This window comes from Crinia signifera, chromosome 9, assembly GCF_055691185.1.
Source record: "Crinia signifera chromosome 9, ASM5569118v1, whole genome shotgun sequence".
Classification (NCBI taxonomy): domain Eukaryota; kingdom Metazoa; phylum Chordata; class Amphibia; order Anura; family Myobatrachidae; genus Crinia; species Crinia signifera.
The window spans coordinates 23,996,747-24,015,749 of record NC_139225.1 but is presented as its reverse complement, the minus strand read 5'-3'; the positions used below and the strand labels follow the sequence as shown (position 1 = coordinate 24,015,749).

At 49.5% G+C, this 19,003-nt stretch overlaps 1 protein-coding gene across 1 annotated transcript; it reads right to left on the bottom strand.

Moving 5' to 3' along the window:
- Positions 1-437: 437 nt before the first annotated feature.
- On the bottom strand, positions 438-18,980 carry WDR5 (WD repeat domain 5). The gene is made up of 14 exons (XM_083158586.1): positions 18,701-18,980; positions 12,457-12,602; positions 11,744-11,852; positions 10,202-10,275; positions 9,854-9,943; positions 8,629-8,718; positions 7,991-8,074; positions 6,774-6,829; positions 5,981-6,027; positions 5,811-5,886; positions 4,666-4,699; positions 3,397-3,471; positions 3,012-3,099; positions 438-1,984 (listed from the first exon to the last, which is right to left on the bottom strand). The coding sequence occupies exons 2-14, from the start codon at positions 12,535-12,537 to the stop codon at positions 1,884-1,886; spliced, it is 1,005 nt and encodes a 334-aa protein (XP_083014712.1). The 5' UTR covers positions 12,538-12,602; positions 18,701-18,980; the 3' UTR covers positions 438-1,883.
- Between the last annotated feature and the right edge of the window lie 23 nt (positions 18,981-19,003).

The window sequence follows — 19,003 nt, the reverse complement described above, 5'->3', positions numbered from 1 at the left end:
CCCCCCCACTAGCGCTCCTTCACAGATCTAAGCTACTCAGACAGACGACACCTACCCCTCTTCCAGCACCCGACTTCCCATTGTAGATGGCGTGCAACATCGGGTGCTAGAAGAGGGTACTTTAGGAACTACAAGATGCGATCGGATGGGATGGGACATTGCGTAAGTGTATGGGCAGCATTAGGTTCTTCCTCAGGTTCCATTGCAGGGGTGTTGGGTAAAGCATCCCATCACACACAAATATCAGCTGAAGCACCAATACAAAAAAGGTACATTTTAATTAAACACCATCCAAAGGAACCAGAAGAGTTGAAATGAAGATCATTGGCTGCAAACCTGGAGCTGCACAGAATCATGGGAAACGTCTTTACAGGAGAGTACAATGACGGCGCGGGGAACCGGACAGGAAATAACGCAATATCACAGTAGGACCTAGACACGTAAAAACCCACCTCTTTATTACAGCTTATGGTTCTGTATGTTGTCAGAAAAAAAAATAGAAATAAAAAAACACAAAAATATATATATAAAAAAAAAAAATTCTGAAGTAAATACAGACTCATGCCATAAGCAGCACAATACTATGAATTTCCAAAATACAAAAAAACAGCAGTTGCTTTTTACACTGAAATCTTTACAATTTGATGCTGAAAATGTCGCCTTCCCGTTCCCACAGGTAACCTGGAAAAAGAAAAGAATGGACGAGACCAGGAAAAGAGGTAAGACCAGAAGAATAGCACATGGTAGAATTATTTCTGCCCTCCTGTGTAGTGTGGCACCGGGTGCATTGGGAACAAGTGTTAGCGCATCGCTCATACAGGGCACACAGATTCGGGTTACAGTGTTCAATCTGGGCCAACTTCTACTTAATTGCTCCTCAGAAGTAAATCTGCCGCTATATAAATCACAGAACATAGCCGTGTTCAACTCTAGCACCCTGAACCATTCAAAACCTGTGCAATTCCTCTTTCCTCCATGTGGTGTCGCTGTCTGCTGTGGCATCTCTACCATGCTGTGGCCTGAATCTCAATACAGACCAGACTGTTGGAAGCACCAAAGCAGACAGTGACACCGCTGGCAGGAAAGAGGTACTGCACGGGTTTTGAAAGGCGCTAGACTGATCAACACATAAATCGGGACCGCCGCTATATGCGTGAACAGCAACAGGAGGAAAGAAAAAATCCACACAAAATCCTATTTGGTCACCACAACGGTTTGAAAAGGATTTGGATCTAAAAAGTAACTGGCGGGGTGAGGGGGGAATTACAGAACGGCAAAATGATTAAAGTCTGATGATCGCGATTCTTCGAGAACAATTATAAAAAAAACCTCAAACCAACAGGTAGACTCTAAAAGCCGGTCTGGAACGTGTGAGCAAATTTAAGCCTGTGGCTATTAAAACAGACGGACCCCAAACAGGAGGTGAAAACTTAAAATGCGATGAACTACTTCATAGTAAATCTCAATCGTACGGGTGCGGGAATTTTGTGGGACGGGAGTACGGCAGGCTCCACCATTATGCTCACCCACTGCTTGTCACCGTTCTTTGGACCATAGGATTCACACGGGCAGAGGGATGAGAAGTGCGGCTAACTTTGGTGTGTGTTGATTTGCAGAGAACAGTTGAGAAAAGTTATTGGCAAGAGAACGCTGATGTAAAGAGACAGAATAGGAATCGGAGGCTGCTAGAATTATCCTTCTTGGGTTTGTTCTAGTTTCACAATAATGAAATAGACTTTCAAGTTGTCATTTCGTCCCTCCCAGGCATAGGGGGCAGATTCCAGGGGAATTCAACACTGTTGGAGAAGATTGTGTCCCGGGGGGCCGGAGGGTAAGAGGAGAAATCTCCTTGCACAGTCTAATAAAAAGGGTTCCGCGGTGGTTTAACAATCACTCTTCCACAATTTAATGGTCTTGTCGTTCTCTAGTGCTGCGGAAGCGATGATGTTCTCTGTCGGGTGGCAGGCCGTGGAAATGACCACATCTGGAAAAGAGAGAACAATGACATTTAATGAAAATTAAAACGCAGATGGTTTCGGTTATGTAGGATGCGATTCCTGAGATATAGTCCCTATTAGAATTTTGTTTTTCAGATTTCACTGAAGTAAAGATAATCAAGGTAATGGTGCCCATACCCTTCTGAGATATCGGGTAAAAATCTAATTTCGATAACTCGCAGTGACAACTCGCGTGGATAGCATGCCCACCGCATGCGTCACCCAACGCGATTTACGGACACGCCGGTCGAATCTCGCATCTTGTGCTGCACATAATATTTATCGCACGTGATTTGTAAATACATGCGATTTATCGCGATGCGCGATCTGCCAGTTACCATAACCTGGGTAGCCGAGCCCTCATTCCATCACCCGATTGTATGCACAACAAATGATGGGAAAAAACACTTCAGGTGCGATTTACCGCATAGGGAGCTACAAGCGATATCGCAGCGCATACAATTGCACATATGTATGGGCACCATAAGATGTGTGGCCAGTACCCACATAATTACAACTGCAGGTATACCTAACAGCGGGAGCAGTATATTAGGATAGACTGCATAAAAAAAAAAAAAAGTTTTGACACAAGAATGAAAAAGTCCAAAAAAGAAAAATTCATCTTGACCTATTTAAGCAGGAATGTGGCACCTTTGGCCCTCCAGCTGTTATTAAACTATACATCCCAGCATGCTCTGCTAGATTTTGCTATTTGGCCATGCTAAAACTGTTGCAGGGCATGCTGGGATGCGTATTTCTACAATAGCTACAGGGCCAAAGGTTCCCCATCCCTGGTTTTAAGTGTTGAGCTCTTCCGTGTCCACTATGCAAATATTTTAATATATACTAATTACCAGCCTGTCAAAACAAACAACATAACTAATGCAAACATGAAGTGGTTGCTCCTGGACAGCGTCTTCCTACCCTCTCTATTCTCTAACTTCTACAGATAGATCCATAATTCACCAGAAGCACACGCATTGTATAGATATATAGGCCAACCGCTGTCCTTACCTGTATGTCCCTGTAGTTTCTGCACAATCTCCTTAGTCTGGAGGTTCCAGATGTAAACCAAGTTGTCCTCGGATCCAGAAACGATCCACTGAAATGACATCGGTAGAACAAGCTCATAATATTCTGCCCTGCGGTTACATATCAGCCAAAGCCGTAGCTAACAAAGCCATAGGCGGCCCCAACAGGATAGGGACCCTGTCTTGCCTCCACCAGAGTGGGCAGTAAGGGGACATCATGGTGTCTAGCATTGGCAAAAACCATGGCAAACTTACACCCCAAATAGTTGAAAGAATGGAATAAATGCCCGCTTGTCCATCCCACACCAGATGCCCACCCGCCCATCATACAAGAGAATAGCAAGTAAGTATTTTAGTACATAACATACCTTGCCACCGGTCACGGAGAAATTAGCGAATATGCAGTACTTCTCATTCTTGTGACACGTGTACGTCTTCAGGCACTGGAAAGGAGAAAGGTTGCTTGTGAACATGAGAAATAGAGGCATCCCAAGACTGAAAAGAAGTGGCGTTGCCTAGAGCAACCAGATTCTATAGTGATACTGCAATTTCTCCTGGAAAATCCTGCATCCTAGACAGTGATAGATTCTAATCGTGCGCTTCATACGAGCCTTTAGTAACTCTACCCATTGGAGTCTCCATAAGCTTGAAGACATCAAGCAATGTGAAGAATGGACCAGTGGTTAAGTCGCCTTTAGTGACCAATCAGCTTCAAGGTATCTGAAGTTCTAGAAAATGATAGGCAAGAGCTGATTGGATGTTATGGGCAACTTCTCCATTCTTTGCACTGCTTTCTATATTTGTCCCCTTGGTGTTTTCATTTTGTGGGCTGAACCAATATTCGGCGCAGAGTATTACATCACTGACATCGGACATGAACGGAAAGGCTTAATAATAAATGGTGGCACAGGGAGGTGACGGGAGCACTTCCGCTTTAATCAGCCAAGTGCAAGTTAGGTCATTCTGGCAGCCTGCACCTTTCAAGAGCTGTGCAGTTCCTCTTCCCTGCCTGGGGTGTCGCTGTCTGCTGTGGAGCTATAAGCAGTCTGTATCTCAGTGCTGAGATACAGGCTGCAAAGTACTACACCTGATTTAGAGGTGATCATAGACGCACTCAGCTTAAGCTGCTCTGCCAATGATCGGAGAGGTCTGTTGGGCTCTTGGGGCCCCCCAGCCTTCCTCCTTGGAGACACCTCCGTATTAAGCACTGCGATAAACAACGTGTTGCCCGCAGCTGCCAGTCTCCGTCTATTGTTGTGACAAACGGAACAGAAATACATTTAATCTGCACGCTAGGGAGCAAACAGAATAAATCAGGATAGCGCAACACTGCTGCACAAACCGTTGTACGACACTATAGGTGCTGCTGGATTAATTACTGCTTAACGAGGACTGCGGGCCCTGTGCAGGGGCTTGTGAAATCAATAGCAGCTAACAGACCCTCCGGGGAACAATTGAAAGATATTTCAACACACTAATCAAAGCCGACATCATTAACGTAGGTGTTAGAACAGGTCACAATAGCAGCCTGATAATGTCTCGCTCCGCCGCTGATAACTGCTGGGAATAGCGGGGAGGTATTGAGTTACTACCAGATGCTGCAAGACAGAAGGTGAAGTGCGAGCTCACAGACGTACCTTCCCTTTGCTGTAGTCCCATAACTTAAGCGTGCTAGATAAAACAAAACAGAACATTACTTGTACTGTGACTTTTAATAACAATTTTATTAGGCAATAACAAAAGTTACCATGGAAACAAGCCTTAATTTAAAAAAAAGACGGTACATGCATTTATTAAAACACAAAAAAAATAAGACAAGACAGAGGGTATAGTATTGGGGGCAGGGACATTTTTTTTTATTTTGTTAAAGTGGCAATAGTTTTAAAGGCAAACCACACGTTTTTACCTTCTAAACTAGTGGTTCTCAAACTCGGTCCTCAGGACCCCACACAGTTCACGGTTTCCAGGTCACCCGACAGGTGCACTCATTACTGACTGACACATTTAAAAAGATCCAAAGGTGAAGCCAATTATTTCACTTGTGATACTGTGAGGAGGCCTGAGAAACATGCACTGCGTGGGGTCCTGAGGAGCGACTTTGAGAACCTGCGTTCTAAACCTGCATAAAATCATAGATGTCCTGGATTTAAAAAATAGTATAGTAAGCCTATCTACATCCTATGGGCTATTTCCCTCAGAGTGTTTATGTAGAGCTGAAAGGGAGACAATCCCTTTATCCATATACAAATCAAATCTATGTTGAACAGGGGAGTAAGCTTGTTTCCAAAATACTGGAATAATCGCCTCTGTATCATCTGCAATCTACATTGAGAATGTAACCAGAAAACTTTAAAAACGAGTGCTAGAGGGTCATTCTCATTAGAACCCCCTCCTCCAGCCTTTATCGTTCTGTTGGGGGAAGGACGTTATGGCTCCTGTAGCACCTCTTTGAAAGTATATAGTGACCGCCACCATCAACACAAGTATACGGGAAAGATTTCTATCACATGGTGTCACGCAGAGCATGGGACATTGCCCACCTCCACAACAATATGGTAATTCTTATGATAATTATATATCATGCATTACAACTAACGTGACTAAACAGAACCTGTTTCGGCAGCTCTGATGCACAGAACTAGACGCGAAACATCCCTAAAATCCTCTATCACCCTGCAAACCCCCCCCCCCACCATCAAACATCCCAACTTTATATTCAACCAAGTAAAAGAAAGAGCTGAGGTCCCCAACACTGAAATCACAGGTTACCGCAGGTGCTTACTTGTCTAATGTGGCTGCTAAGATATATTTGCCATTCGGAGAAAACTTCACAAACGATACCGGAGGATTATCATCATCTGATCAAGTAGAATTATTAGAAAGTTTATTACATTTGGGTTTTTTTTCTATTAAAAATTTTAAAAAAATAATTCTCAAAACAAACTGACTTACCAATCAACGTTTTTAAGCACTGGCCCGATGCGGTATCCCAAATTCGGCTAAAAACCAATAGAAAGGAAAAATTTGGTTGCTACTCAAAACAAAATGGCTGAGCGCATCGGAAGTCATGTTGCGCCTATTCTATACTTAGGGAGGTATTCAATCCCCATTTCCGACAGCTTTGAAGGTGGAATTCGGCAAAACGGATCCAACTTTAAAAGCAGTCAGATCTGTTTGTTCGAAAACTGTGGATTGTCGAATTCATGGCCGGATCTCGACAATCCACAGCCGTTTTTCACCGCCACGCCCCCCTTTTAGACAGTGGATAGGCAGAACATTAAATTCCACCTGTCGATATACTGTTGAGCCAGGCAAATCCAGCCAGGATTCCGAATGAATCCAGGATTGAATACAGCCCTTAAATTGTGTCGACATCAAAGTGGAAATAGCGTTTGATCTGCTCGCCTATTCATAATTCAGTAAGAAAGCTACTACTGCAGCCCCCCTATAGTACATGATCTGTTCCAACATGTAAATTTAGACTGAATCCAGAAACATTCCAGTAACTTATACGGGAAAACTAGTCCCTGCCGCTTCCCGATTTGCCGCACGACTAACCAGGAAAACCCTGACTGCTGACTGGTGTATTCCATACAATCTACTGAGAGCTTTCCTGTCAGACACGGATGACGGAACCACTGCTAATTAAGACCAAATAGATGTTATCATAGGAAAAGTGGGGGAAGGGACGTCAGGTGTTTTCCATATCAGTAGACTGTAGAACAATGAAGTGGCGGAGACTCACCAGAGCCCGTCGTAGCTGCTGGACACAATGAGGGAACCGTCGCGATTGAAATGTACCTAGAAACAGAGAGGGAGAGAGTCACAAGTGGAAGATAAAAATGGCATATGCTAATTACAGCTGTGTGTCCCATTCAGATATGTTAGCAAAGCAAAAAAATGCATTCAAATGGTCAAAAGCATGCTGCACTGCAGGCGGGGCAGATGTAACAGGTGCAGAGAGTTCAATTTGGGTGGGGAGAGTTCAATTTGGGTGGGGTGAGTTCAAACTGAAATCTAAGTTGTGGTGTAAAAATAAAGCAGTCAGTATTTACTCTGCACAGAAACAAAATAGCTCACCCAAATCTAACTCTCTGCACGCATAACATCTGCACCACCTGCAGTGCAGCATGGGTTTGCCCATTTCCATGCTTGTTTGCTTTTACCAACAAACCTGAAACATCCCATTTGTGCGGTATCCTGAGCTGGGAAATCTCCCCGGGTATAGAGAGAAACATGATAATCAGCCATTCCAATCCTGATCCAATGTAGAATGGAACTAAGCAGGGGAAATAGGAAACACTTAGGGCTGAATGTATTCCAGTGCGTAGCGTTCACGCTACCCGATAGTTATAGGGCAAAATGCGCCCTGACCAAACTGCCTGCCCATCTGTCCCTGCTAGTGCGAATTGCCGCTGTAGATGCCTGACGCTGCCCTGCAGTGACTTCAGCGGGTCTGACCCGCCTCCAACAATGATGTTGTCTGTCCAGGCCCACCCCAAATGATGACATCAGCAGCCCGGACTGCCCCCCTCACGCTGCCTCAGTGCCCTGCCGTCCCCTGATCCTAAAAGGATCTCTAGCAGTGCGAGTCCAGCGGCTGTGTGGTTGCTGACCAAACTCCGAGATTTCTTTAGAGGGGCAGTTACTTTGATGTACTAAATCTTAGAAAATGATAAAGTGGAGAGAACGTGCCAAACAGATCCTAAATAGGTATAAGCTGATCCTTTATCTCTTTGCAAGGTTTAGTACATGTATATCTCCCCTGGGGTGACCTGATCAGGACAAAATAGCTTACTATTGGCATAGGGAACAATGCTGCTGCATTGGAAGAGGTAATGAGTAGGATCCAGGTCCGACTAGATGCTTTCCAAACCACTACACCCAGAGCACCACCACCGCAGGCCTGACAGCTTCGCAGTTGGGGTAATAATAATTAAAAGGATAAAAATGAAGTCTTACAGCGGAGACGGGGTCAGAATGAGCAGGCAACGTCTTCAAGCACTTTCCGGTCTTCACATCCCATATTCTGACGCTTTCATCAAACTGGAGAAAGAAAGAAGCAGCGTGAACCGATAGATGAGGTCATCGTGTTCTTCAATGTCTAGTAATTTACCAGTATCCAGCAGTAACAGTTTACCACCAGCAGGCATGGCAATAATGCATCTCCCAGAATAACTGGGCACAGTGGGAACGTCACCTGAGACGGAGTGTACTGGTTATGTAAGTTCCAATTAACGCACATTTTCCCACTGGCCTGGAGAGTGATGCTGCCATTGGCCTCCGCACGCCCGGACGACTGTGCCAATACACACTCGTTTCCTGAAATGTTGGCCATGGCTGTCCCATTTGCACCACCAAATGACCACAGAATGTCTACTGAGCTTTGGATTTGGTGGCACTGCATGCGACAACATGGCACCTGTTCTGCACATGCGCATCAGATCTGCGCACATTTCTGACTTGGACGCACTGACCAGTGGCAATATCAATGCTAAAGAGTATTTTACAACGCTATATATAGACCGTGATTATATCGGTCATTATAATAGCTACAGCGCAAATCATTTAAAATTAAAATAAATGAAAATGTGACTTACTGATCCGGACACAATGAGGTTGGACTGTGGGTTGAAGTTGCAGCAGAAAACATAGTTACTGTGACCTTTCAATGTCTTCAAACATTTCCCCTGAGAAAAGGAGAGAGCGCCACAGTCAGCAAGGGAAATCCCTACTGTTCATCCCTACGGTCACAGCTGCTTATACTGTTATTACAGATTCCACTGTGCTGCAGAATATCCTCCGACTGTGCAGTTAGAGTCGCCCAATGTGGTATAGTAGGTCCAGCTGTTGTTGAACTACACATCCCAGCATGCCCTGCTACAGTTTTGCTATTTGGCCATGCTAAAACTGATGCAGGGCATGCTGGGATGAGTAGTTCAACAACAGCTGGCGTGTCAAGATTAGCCATCACTGGTCTAGGACACCACAGGCAAAAACTCGGGTACTTGTGTATTATAGCGGCGCCCCCCGATGTGCATCGCGCAATGTTTTCATCGTATCGCATGGCATGCAACGCAATTTTTGCCCCCTATGCGATGAAAGATCGTATAAGCACCATAAAGGGTGCTTTTAAGCACCCTAATGGGTGCTTACGATGTGAAATGCACCCCCACGCCACCCCCCTACTATAAACGTCAACCCGAAGCGTGGCGAGCGCAGCGTGCCCGCGAGGGGCGGCGGTACGCGTCCTCCGACCTTTTCATACCCCCACTATCCACGTCGGCATGGAGAATAGAAAGTGTGGCGAGCGCAGCAAGCCACCGAGCCCGAAGCGTGGCGAGCGCAGCGAGCCCAGCGAGGGGTCGCGGATACCTTCACCGGTATCGGAGTCCCCTCGCGGGCTTCACAGGTATCCGCGTCCCCTCGCGGGGCTCGCCACGCTTCAGGTTCACGTTTATAGTGTGTGTGTGTGTGTGTGTGTGTGTGTGTGTGTGTGTGTGTGTGTGTGTGTGTGTGTGTGTGTGTGTCAAAATACACAAGTACCAAAACTCAACATAAGTTTTTCCTTTTTTTGGGGTGTACCACACATTAGTGTACAGATTCGCTTGTCATGCTTCCGGCAGAGTGCAAGTGGATGGTGAATTATGGAAAAAGTTCAGCTATATGGGGGGACAGAGACAGACGACTGCCTCATCCATTCTCTGTACGTACAGGACACCACCAACAGTATTAAACATGGGTATACATAATCCTAAGTCATACATGTATACCTTAGGGGAGGGGGGTGAAATTGGTGGGGACAAATAATACACAATTACACACCGAACTGACGTCCCAGATCTTTAGTGTTTTGTCATCAGAAGCAGAGACGAGGAGGTTGGAATCTGAGGACCAGGCGACATCGGATATACCCTAAAATAATCACAAAGACACATCAAGCTGAACATTATAACTATATGGCTTGCCCAGACGCTACAATTCTTAATCTTTTATAGAGCAGCTAATAAGGGAGGTCTCTGGAGGCAGCGGACCCTATAATTGGTTGTCCGCTGGGGAATACGCCGCTTCACATATTAACATGTTTACATAAAACGTATCACCTGACAGACACTGCTGGAACATATCCTCTGAGACATAGGGGACTGCAACTGCAGGGGTGGTTGCTCTTACCAGCTTGTGCCCAGAGATGGTCTTCTCAAACTTGCCATCGTACGCACCCCAGATTTTAATTAATTTGTCAGCCGCTTTGAAAAAAGTAAATTTGTAGAATTAAACTGTGTTTTGAATTATTCATTTCAGTATAATGAAATCGGCAAAATTATTTAATGTATACAAAGAACAGATGCACAAATGTATCGAATTTGAAATGAAGTGATCTAGAAGTGGGGAACCTTATACCCCGTTCACATTAAGGCCCGTATTCAATCCCAGACTAAATTTTCACCAGACGAAAAGTCGGCAGTTTTTGCCATTTTTGGGGGCGAAATCGATTTGCCTATTCAATCCCAGTGCTGGTTTTTCGCACAGGCAGAAAATCCAGCATCGGTGAAGAGTAAAATTGCTGCGAATTCACGTGGTTTTTGCCGAATTTTCGGCCGTTTTCTAATCTTGCCAGTCTTTTTCACCTGGAGAAAAACACGGCCGCTATTGAATACACACCTAAAAACCAAACTACTGGGCCAGATCTTTCGTCAACAGGTCGGCAATTACTGGTCAACAGGGCAAGGTTGACACATGAAAAATGTCGATATGGTTTAAGTTGAAGCGGTCAAACGGTCGGCACAACTAAACGACTTACTTTACCACTCTACTGAGTACAAAGGGAGATTATAGTAGTGTGCCAAAAGCATCGGGGCACCGTGCCCGATGCGAGGGGACACAGTACATTAATACGGTGTCCATGTCAACATCAACACCTCTTAAACTAATGTCGACTGCTCACTGCTGTGGATCTTCTAGCACACTCTGGTCTATATCCCACTGCTGAGTTACAGATTTGACCAGGCATGTCCAAACTATGGCCCTCCAGCTGTTGTGAAACTACAAGTCAAATCATGCCTTGCCACAGTTTTGTTCTTAGGGAATGCTAAAACAATGGCAAGGCATGCTGGGATGTGTAGTTTCACAACAGCTGGAGGGTCACAGTTTGGACATGCCTGGATTAGACCGTGCTAGAAGCAGAGGAGAGAGCGACACCACCAGGCAGGAAAGAGAAATTGCATGGGTTTTGAAAGGTGCCGGGTGCTAGGATGAACTCTAGTAATATACATGCTCCAGATCTATCTGCCCCACATGAATCTAATACGCAGGTTCATACACGTGGCCTCATGCTGTAACACCAATATGGCACCAATGCCGTGGCCAAGACATAGCTCATGTCTGAAATACACCAAGCCCTGTCCCGGACGCTAGTTTGGGCAATTAAACCTTCCAGCAGTACCCTGGAAGATCCGATCTATAACTGGCATGCGTAGGGAAAACAATTTCTGCCATAAAGTTCAATATCAATCCTGTCAGCTAAGATAACTTGCAAAAAAAAGTAATGATGATGCCAGTAATAGTCATGCATAAACCCAGCCAGAAATCACATGCGGTGTGTAACGAGGTCATACTGGTCGGCTGGAAACAAGGCGAATCACACACACAAACAGACAGCCCAGCTTGAAGGCGGGCCTTCAGATCTGTAACCAGTAAGAGAAGGCAGACACTTACATGAGCTGGCCAGCCACTCCCCGTTTGGGCTGAACTTCACAGAGGACACCGCCTTCGTGTGCCCAGCAAGCGTGAACTTTAGAGCGTAATTAGGTTTTACTGGAGCCGGCTGAAAGGAAAGGAAATCAGCTGTTAATGCAGCAAGAGATGGTCAAAGAGCAAAACAGTTCTAGTTTCAAGTTGGAGGTAGATCGTATTTAGTGACCGGAACCACAGGACGTATACACTAAATAAAAATAAATCAGGGTCGCATGGAATACATCGCAAATGAAAGGACCACATACGATGTATCACATATGATCCTGCTGCACAACCACCTTTAAGGTCTATACACACTCGGCATTTATGCCCAGCATGTATGGATAACGATGATGGGGAAAATCGCTGGGCTGAAAAACGCTCTGATGGAGCGTATGGCAGAAAGAGCCTCAAGCACTCAGTAAGCAAGCTCCTGCCAGCACAAGGGATGTTCTCAGAAATATTCATTTACACCTAGCCAGACGATGGCGGGCTTCATTCAGACACGCACAGTGCCAATGTCCGGATTTTGTGTTGTTGCTAGGAAGCATTCTGAATGTATAACTTACATTGCTGGGTTTGTAGCAGATTGCAAAAGATACAGAATTTAATTTTTTGAAGATTTTGATCCCCCCCCGTGTGACATATTACAGTAGATGATGCATTATTCATGGTTACACTAGGAGACTACAGACCTTGCTGGGATTTGAGGAGGATGATGGGGTGGATTGTGTTTTAGACGCCTCAGTCTCTGGTTTCTTCTCCTCTGTAGCCATGGCCGATAAACCAGACAGAAATCACGTGATGTACGGTGAAGTCAGCTCCTGTTGTACGGGCTGCTCTGGAGAACCAGGAGAGCAGGAGAACGATTCACCAGCAAGTCATTGTATATCGGACAGATATCAGGTTTAGCACATTATATTCATGAACCCTGACCCGCAATCCCCTGATCGGTGGGCTTCTTCCATGTGCTCCGATTCCTCACGCACCATGAAATGTGTTTAGGGAATTATTAAACCCACCGCCCAACCTGTTACAGGCTTCACCTGCGGCATTACTGGAATTTCTCTGCCACTGTGATGCCAACACAAAGTGTCGAGTTTGGGAGCCTGGCAAACAATTAGCTGATCCAGATAAGCATACACATGTACCCACCCATCTGTGATGTCAGTCCCCCGCAGCTAACCACCTGTGCATAGACCAATGCGCCAACATATCTGAAAATATATTGCCCATTTACACGATATGCCTGAACAATGTCATTCACAGACATATTGGGGGTACACACCCACCGAAAAATGGACATCGTCCATTTGCTTGACTTACCAATACCTCACCTAGTGTGTATGCAGCTTTAGGGGCTGAAGGGTTGACCTAAAGGTCCCCAAACACTATGCGATTTCCCCCTTTGGAGACGTTGCATCCAATCCCCATTAAGCCGCCTGGGAAGGATCGCATGAGATCCATCACATGCAGAAAAACAGCATGTGATGTATCACGTCATCCCTGTTCCCCGCACTGGGCGGTGGTTTGTCCCGGAGATCTTACATGCAGCACGTATGATCTCTGGCACCGATGTGCACATGACCGCGCATCGGATGCCACACACATGCTATTTGTACCCGACAAATACACACCTTTTCTACTCTGCTCACACCATACACATATATAGCTACATTTGCTCATCCTGAGACCACACCGCAGAAAAATATATAAAAATAGATAGAAATGATGGAGCAACATTCACAGTGCTTTGCGAAAGTGCATTAAAGACGTCTGCAAACACCTTTATACCTGCACGTTGTACCACACTGAGGCGGTTATGCAGCTCAGGTTAATTTTATGCCCATAACAGACAAATTGCACACGAAAGAAAGCCGTACCTGACGTAGAACACAAGGGCAGTATGTGTGCTGGCGTTAGGCCAGCGGTGACAGTGCTGAGCCCTGAACAACTGTCAGATGCTCAAACACTGCCTGGACAATATTGCTAATTAATAAGCTGCATTTACCATGCTTAATACAATTAAACACAAACTTAAATACAAGCGAAAATTAGGTGAAATGAAAGAAACATCCATTCTCTCCCTATTAAAAAAAAAAATGTCAGTATCAATGACATCATGTGTACAGACTGCTGCATTGCCACAATGATAAACTGAGAGGGATTCAAGAAGCAATTCTTTATGTCTACAGATCATTATTGTCAGGTTGTATAGAGTACCAGGGGGTGAGCATACGCAATATGGGGCAGTACGGATGGTGTAATGGTCAGCATTACTGCCTCACAGCACTGAGGTCATAGGGTAGATTCCCACCATGGTCCTAACTGTGCAGAGTTTGTATATTCTCCCCATACTTGCGTGGGTTTCCTCCAGAATGTGTGCGCTATATAAGAAATGGGTAATAAATAAATAAATATACATTCCTAGTGTTCCTAGAACAGGGCAGGGGGCGGTGCTGCACGGGGGCAGCATAAAGGAGGCGTCCCGAAAAGCGACTGGCCGGACCAGTCCGACATGGCCAGAAGGGGCTGTCCTGGCACCACTGAGGCTACCCATCAAGCTACGGTCGCAGGTAGGGCGGGGTGGTGGCTCCCATCAAGCTACAGTTGCAGGTGTGGTGGGGGGGGGGGCTCCCAGCAAGCTACAGTCGCAGGTGTGGTGGGGGGGCTCCCAGCAAGCTACAGTCGCAGGTGTGGTGGGGGGGATCCCATCAAGCTACAGTCGCAGATGGGCTCCCATCAGGCTATAGTGGTGGGTGGGAGGAGGGCTCCCATCAAGCTACGGTCGCAGGGGGGCAGGCTCCCATAAAGCTACAGTCGCAGGGGGGCTCCCATCAGGCTATATAGTCGCAGGTGGTGGTGGGGGGGGGGCGCGCAACGCTTCCATCAAGTTACAGTTGCAGGTGGGAGGGGGGCGGGCTCCCATCAAGCTACAGTTGCAGGTGCTGGGGGGGGGGGGCATCAAGCGAGCTACAGTCGCAGGTTGGAGGGGGGGGGGGCTCCCATCAAGCTACAGTCACAGCCGGGGGAGGGGGGCTCCCATCAAGCTACAGTCACAGGTGGGGGGGGAGCTCCCATCAAGCTACGGTCGCATGTGGGAGGGTGTGGCTCCCATCAAGCTACAGTTGCAGGTGTGGGGGTGTGGCTCCCATCAAGCTACAGTTGCAGGTGAGAGGGGGGCTGGCTCCCATCAAGCTACGGTCGCAGGGGGGGCAGGCTCCCATCAAGCTACAGTCGCAGGTGGGGGGAGTGGGCTCCCATCCAGCTACAGTCGCAGGTGGGGGGAGTGGGCTCCCATCCAGCTACAGTCGCAGGTGGGGGGAGTGGGCTCCCATCGAGCTACAGTCGCAGGTGGGGGGAGTGGCTTCCATTAAGCTAGAGTCACAGACAGGGGGCTCCCATCAATCTACAGTCGCAGACAGAGGGGGGGCTCCCATCAAGCTACAGTCGCAGACCGGGGGGTGGGGGCGGGCTCCCATCAAGCTACAGTCGCAGACGGGGGTGGGGGCAGGCTCCCATCAAGCTACAGTCGCAGACCGGGGGGTGGGGGCGGGCTCCCATCAAGCTAGAGTCGCAGACCGGGGGGTGGGGGCGGGCTCCCATCAAGCTACAGTCGCAGATGGGGGCGGGCTCCCATCAAGCTACAGTCGCAGACGGGGGTGGGGGCAGGCTCCCATCAAGCTACAGTTGCAGGTGGGGGGAGGGCTCCAATCAAACTACAGTCGCAGGTGGGGGGAGGGCTCCCATCAAGCTACAGTCGCAGGTGGAGCGAGCTCCCATCAAGCTACAGTCGCAGGTGGAGCGGGCTCCCATCAAGCTACAGTCGCAGGTGGAGCGGGCTCCCATCAAGCTAGTCGCAGGTGGAGCGGGCTCCCATCAAGCTACAGTCGCAGGTGGAGTGGCCTCCCATCAAGCTACAGTCGCAGGTAGGGGGAGTGGCCTCCCATCAAGCTACAGTCGCAGGTAGGGGGAGTGGCCTCCCATCAAGCTACAGTCGCAGGTAGGGGGAGTGGCCTCCCATCAAGCTACAGTCGCAGGTGGGGGGAGTGGGCTCCCATCCAGCTACAGTCGCAGGTGGGGGGAGTGGGCTCCCATCCAGCTACAGTCGCAGGTGGGGGGAGTGGGCTCCCATCAAGCTACAGTCGCAGGTGGGGGGAGTGGCTTCCATTAAGCTAGAGTCACAGACAGGGGGCTCCCATCAATCTACAGTCGCAGACAGAGGGGGGGCTCCCATCAAGCTACAGTCGCAGACCGGGGGGTGGGGGCGGGCTCCCATCAAGCTACAGTCGCAGACGGGGGTGGGGGCAGGCTCCCATCAAGCTACAGTCGCAGACCGGGGGGTGGGGGCGGGCTCCCATCAAGCTACAGTCGCAGATGGGGGCGGGCTCCCATCAAGCTAGTCGCAGACGGGGGTGGGGGCAGGCTCCCATCAAGCTACAGTTGCAGGTGGGGGGAGGGCTCCAATCAAACTACAGTCGCAGGTGGGGGGAGGGCTCCCATCAAGCTACAGTCGCAGGTGGAGCGAGCTCCCATCAAGCTACAGTCGCAGGTGGAGCGGGCTCCCATCAAGCTACAGTCGCAGGTGGAGCGGGCTCCCATCAAGCTACAGTCGCAGGTGGAGCGGGCTCCCATCACGCTACAGTCGCAGGTGGAGCGGGCTCCCATCAAGCTACAGTCGCAGGTGGAGTGGCCTCCCATCAAGCTACAGTCGCAGGTGGAGTGGCCTCCCATCAAGCTACAGTCGCAGGTAGGGGGAGTGGCCTCCCATCAAGCTACAGTCCCAGGTAGGGGGAGTGGCCTCCCATCAAGCTACAGTCCCAGGTAGGGGGAGTGGCCTCCCATCAAGTTACAGTCGCAGGTGGGGGGGGGGATCCCATCATGCGAGCTACCGTCGCAGATTGGAGGGGGACGGGCTTCCATTAAGCTAGAGTCACAGACAGGGGGATCCCATCAATCTAGTCGCAGACAGAGGGGGGGGCTCCCATCAAGCTAGTCGCAGATAGGGGTCACGGGTTCCAATTAAGCAACAGTCGCAGACCGAGGGGGTGGGGGTGGGCTCCCATCAAGATACAGTCCCAGACAGGGGGTGGGGGCGGGCTCCCATCAAGCTACAGTCACAGAAGGGGGGTCGGGCTCTCATCAAGCTACAGAGGAAGGGGTGGATCTACGGTCACACAGTGGTAGGGATGGCCATCGATGGCAATTCTGCAACTGGCCATCGATAGTGCTAAACTATGCAGTGGCTGACCATTGATATTTTTACATATCGATGGTCATCCATAGTGTTTGATTGATTGGCCTGTGAGCTGATCAAAACACAGGTGTCGGAGCTATGCTCTGTGTCCCGGCACTTTGAAAAAATAAAAAAGCAAAACATCGGAAACAATCTGGTTCTCCCCCATCGATAGCAAAAATATTCGACATTGGCCATGAAGCATCAACTACACAGGGGTGGATCTACAGTCACACAGGGATATGGGGGGTGGATCTACAGTCACACAGGGATGTGGGGGGGGGGGGTTAAGAGATCTACAGTCACCCAGGGATGGATGGATGGGGGAGGGAGAGATCTAAAGTCACCCAGGGATTTTTTTTTTTTGGGGGGGGGGGGGGGGGGGGGGGGAGGAAGAGATCTACAGTCACCCAGGGATTGGGGGGAGAAGAGATCTACAGTCACCCAGGGATTGGGGGGAGAGATCTACAGTCACCCAGGGATGGGGGGGAGAAGAGATCTACAGTCACCCAGGGATTGGGGGGAGAGATCTACAGTCACCCAGGGATGGGATGGGATGGGGGGGGGGGGGGGGGGATCTACAGTCACCCAGGGATGGGGATCTACAGTCACCCAGGGATGGGGGGGGGGGGGGTCTACAGTCACCCAGGGATGGGGGGGGGGAAGATCTACTGTCACCCAGGGATTGGGGGGGGGGGGATCTACAGTCACCCAGGGATTGGGGGGAGGGGTGGGATCTACAGTCACCACCCAGGGATTGGGGTTGTATCTACAGTCACCACCCAGGGATTGGGGGGGGAAGGGGAATTTACAGTCGCACAGGGGAGGGCGGGGGGGGGGGGGGGGGATCTACAGTCACACAGGGGAGGGGGGGGGGTGGAATCTACAGTCACACAGGGGAGGGGGGGGAGGAATCTACAGTCACACAGGGGAGGGGGGAGGAATCTACAGTCACACAGGGGAGGGGGGGGAGGAATCTACAGTCACACAGGGGAGGGGGGGGGGGAGGAATCTACAGTCACACAGGGGAGGGGGGGGGGGAGGAATCTACAGTCACACAGGGGAGGGGGGGGGGAGGAATCTACAGTCACACAGGGGAGGGGGGGAGGAATCTACAGTCACACAGGGGAGGGGGGGAGGAATCTACAGTCACACAGGGGAGGGGGGGAGGAATCTACAGTCACACAGGGGAGGGGGGGGGAGGAATCTACAGTCACACAGGGAAGGGGGGGGAGGAATCTACAGTCACACAGGGGAGGGGGGGGGGAATCTACAGTCACACGGGAGGGGGGGAGGAATCTACAGTCACCCAGGGGAGGGGGGGAGGAATTTACAGTCACACAGGGGAGGGGGGGGAGGAATCTACAGTCACACAGGGGAGGGGGGAGGATCTACAGTCACACAGGGGAGGAGGGAGGATCTACAGTCACACAGGGGAGGGGGCATCTACAGTTATAAAGGGGAGTCTATAGTCACAAAAGGGAGGAGAGAGTGAGACCCAGAGAGGGGGGGTCTATAGTTACACACAAGAGAGTATATAGTCACAGGGGCACCATGCCTGGGAGGGCGGAATACATGCACAAACACAGGAACAGGGCCCGGGGTTCAGGGAGAGGCCTCAGATTATGCGGACACACACAGGGCCACGCACTGGAGCAAAGCACCGTGGACACACACACAATGGCGGGAAGGGGGATGGTTACCTGTCCCGGGGCGGGGGAGGGGCACTGTGCCGCGGTCTCCCTCAGCTCATTGAAACCGCTGCAGACACCGGACAGAGGCGAGGACTGGGCGCGCGCCAGCAGCAGCAGGCCAACACTGAGTGTGTGAGAGGAGAAGCGACAGTCGCGCATGCGCAAACCCAGGAAAACCCGCCTGCTCGTTGGTCGTGCTGCGCCTGCGCACCCACACCACAGCGCTCGGTGTGGAAACAGGGCACGCGCACGCCTAGATCGAGGGAGTACGGGCCGGCAGGTGGGTGGGGAGGAGGGCACTGCTGCGCATGC

Bases quoted from the DNA above. Each gene is read 5' to 3' on its own strand.
- WDR5 (XM_083158586.1), bottom strand. From the start codon at position 12,537: ATGGCTACAGAGGAGAAGAAACCAGAGACTGAGGCGTCTAAAACACAA. The intron at 8,075-8,628 runs GTAAGTCACATT...TTCTTTCTCCAG, and splicing joins ACCTCATTGTGTCCGGATCA to TTTGATGAAAGCGTCAGAAT. The intron at 4,700-5,810 runs GTAAGCACCTGC...TGTTTTATCTAG, and splicing joins TTAGCAGCCACATTAGACAA to CACGCTTAAGTTATGGGACT.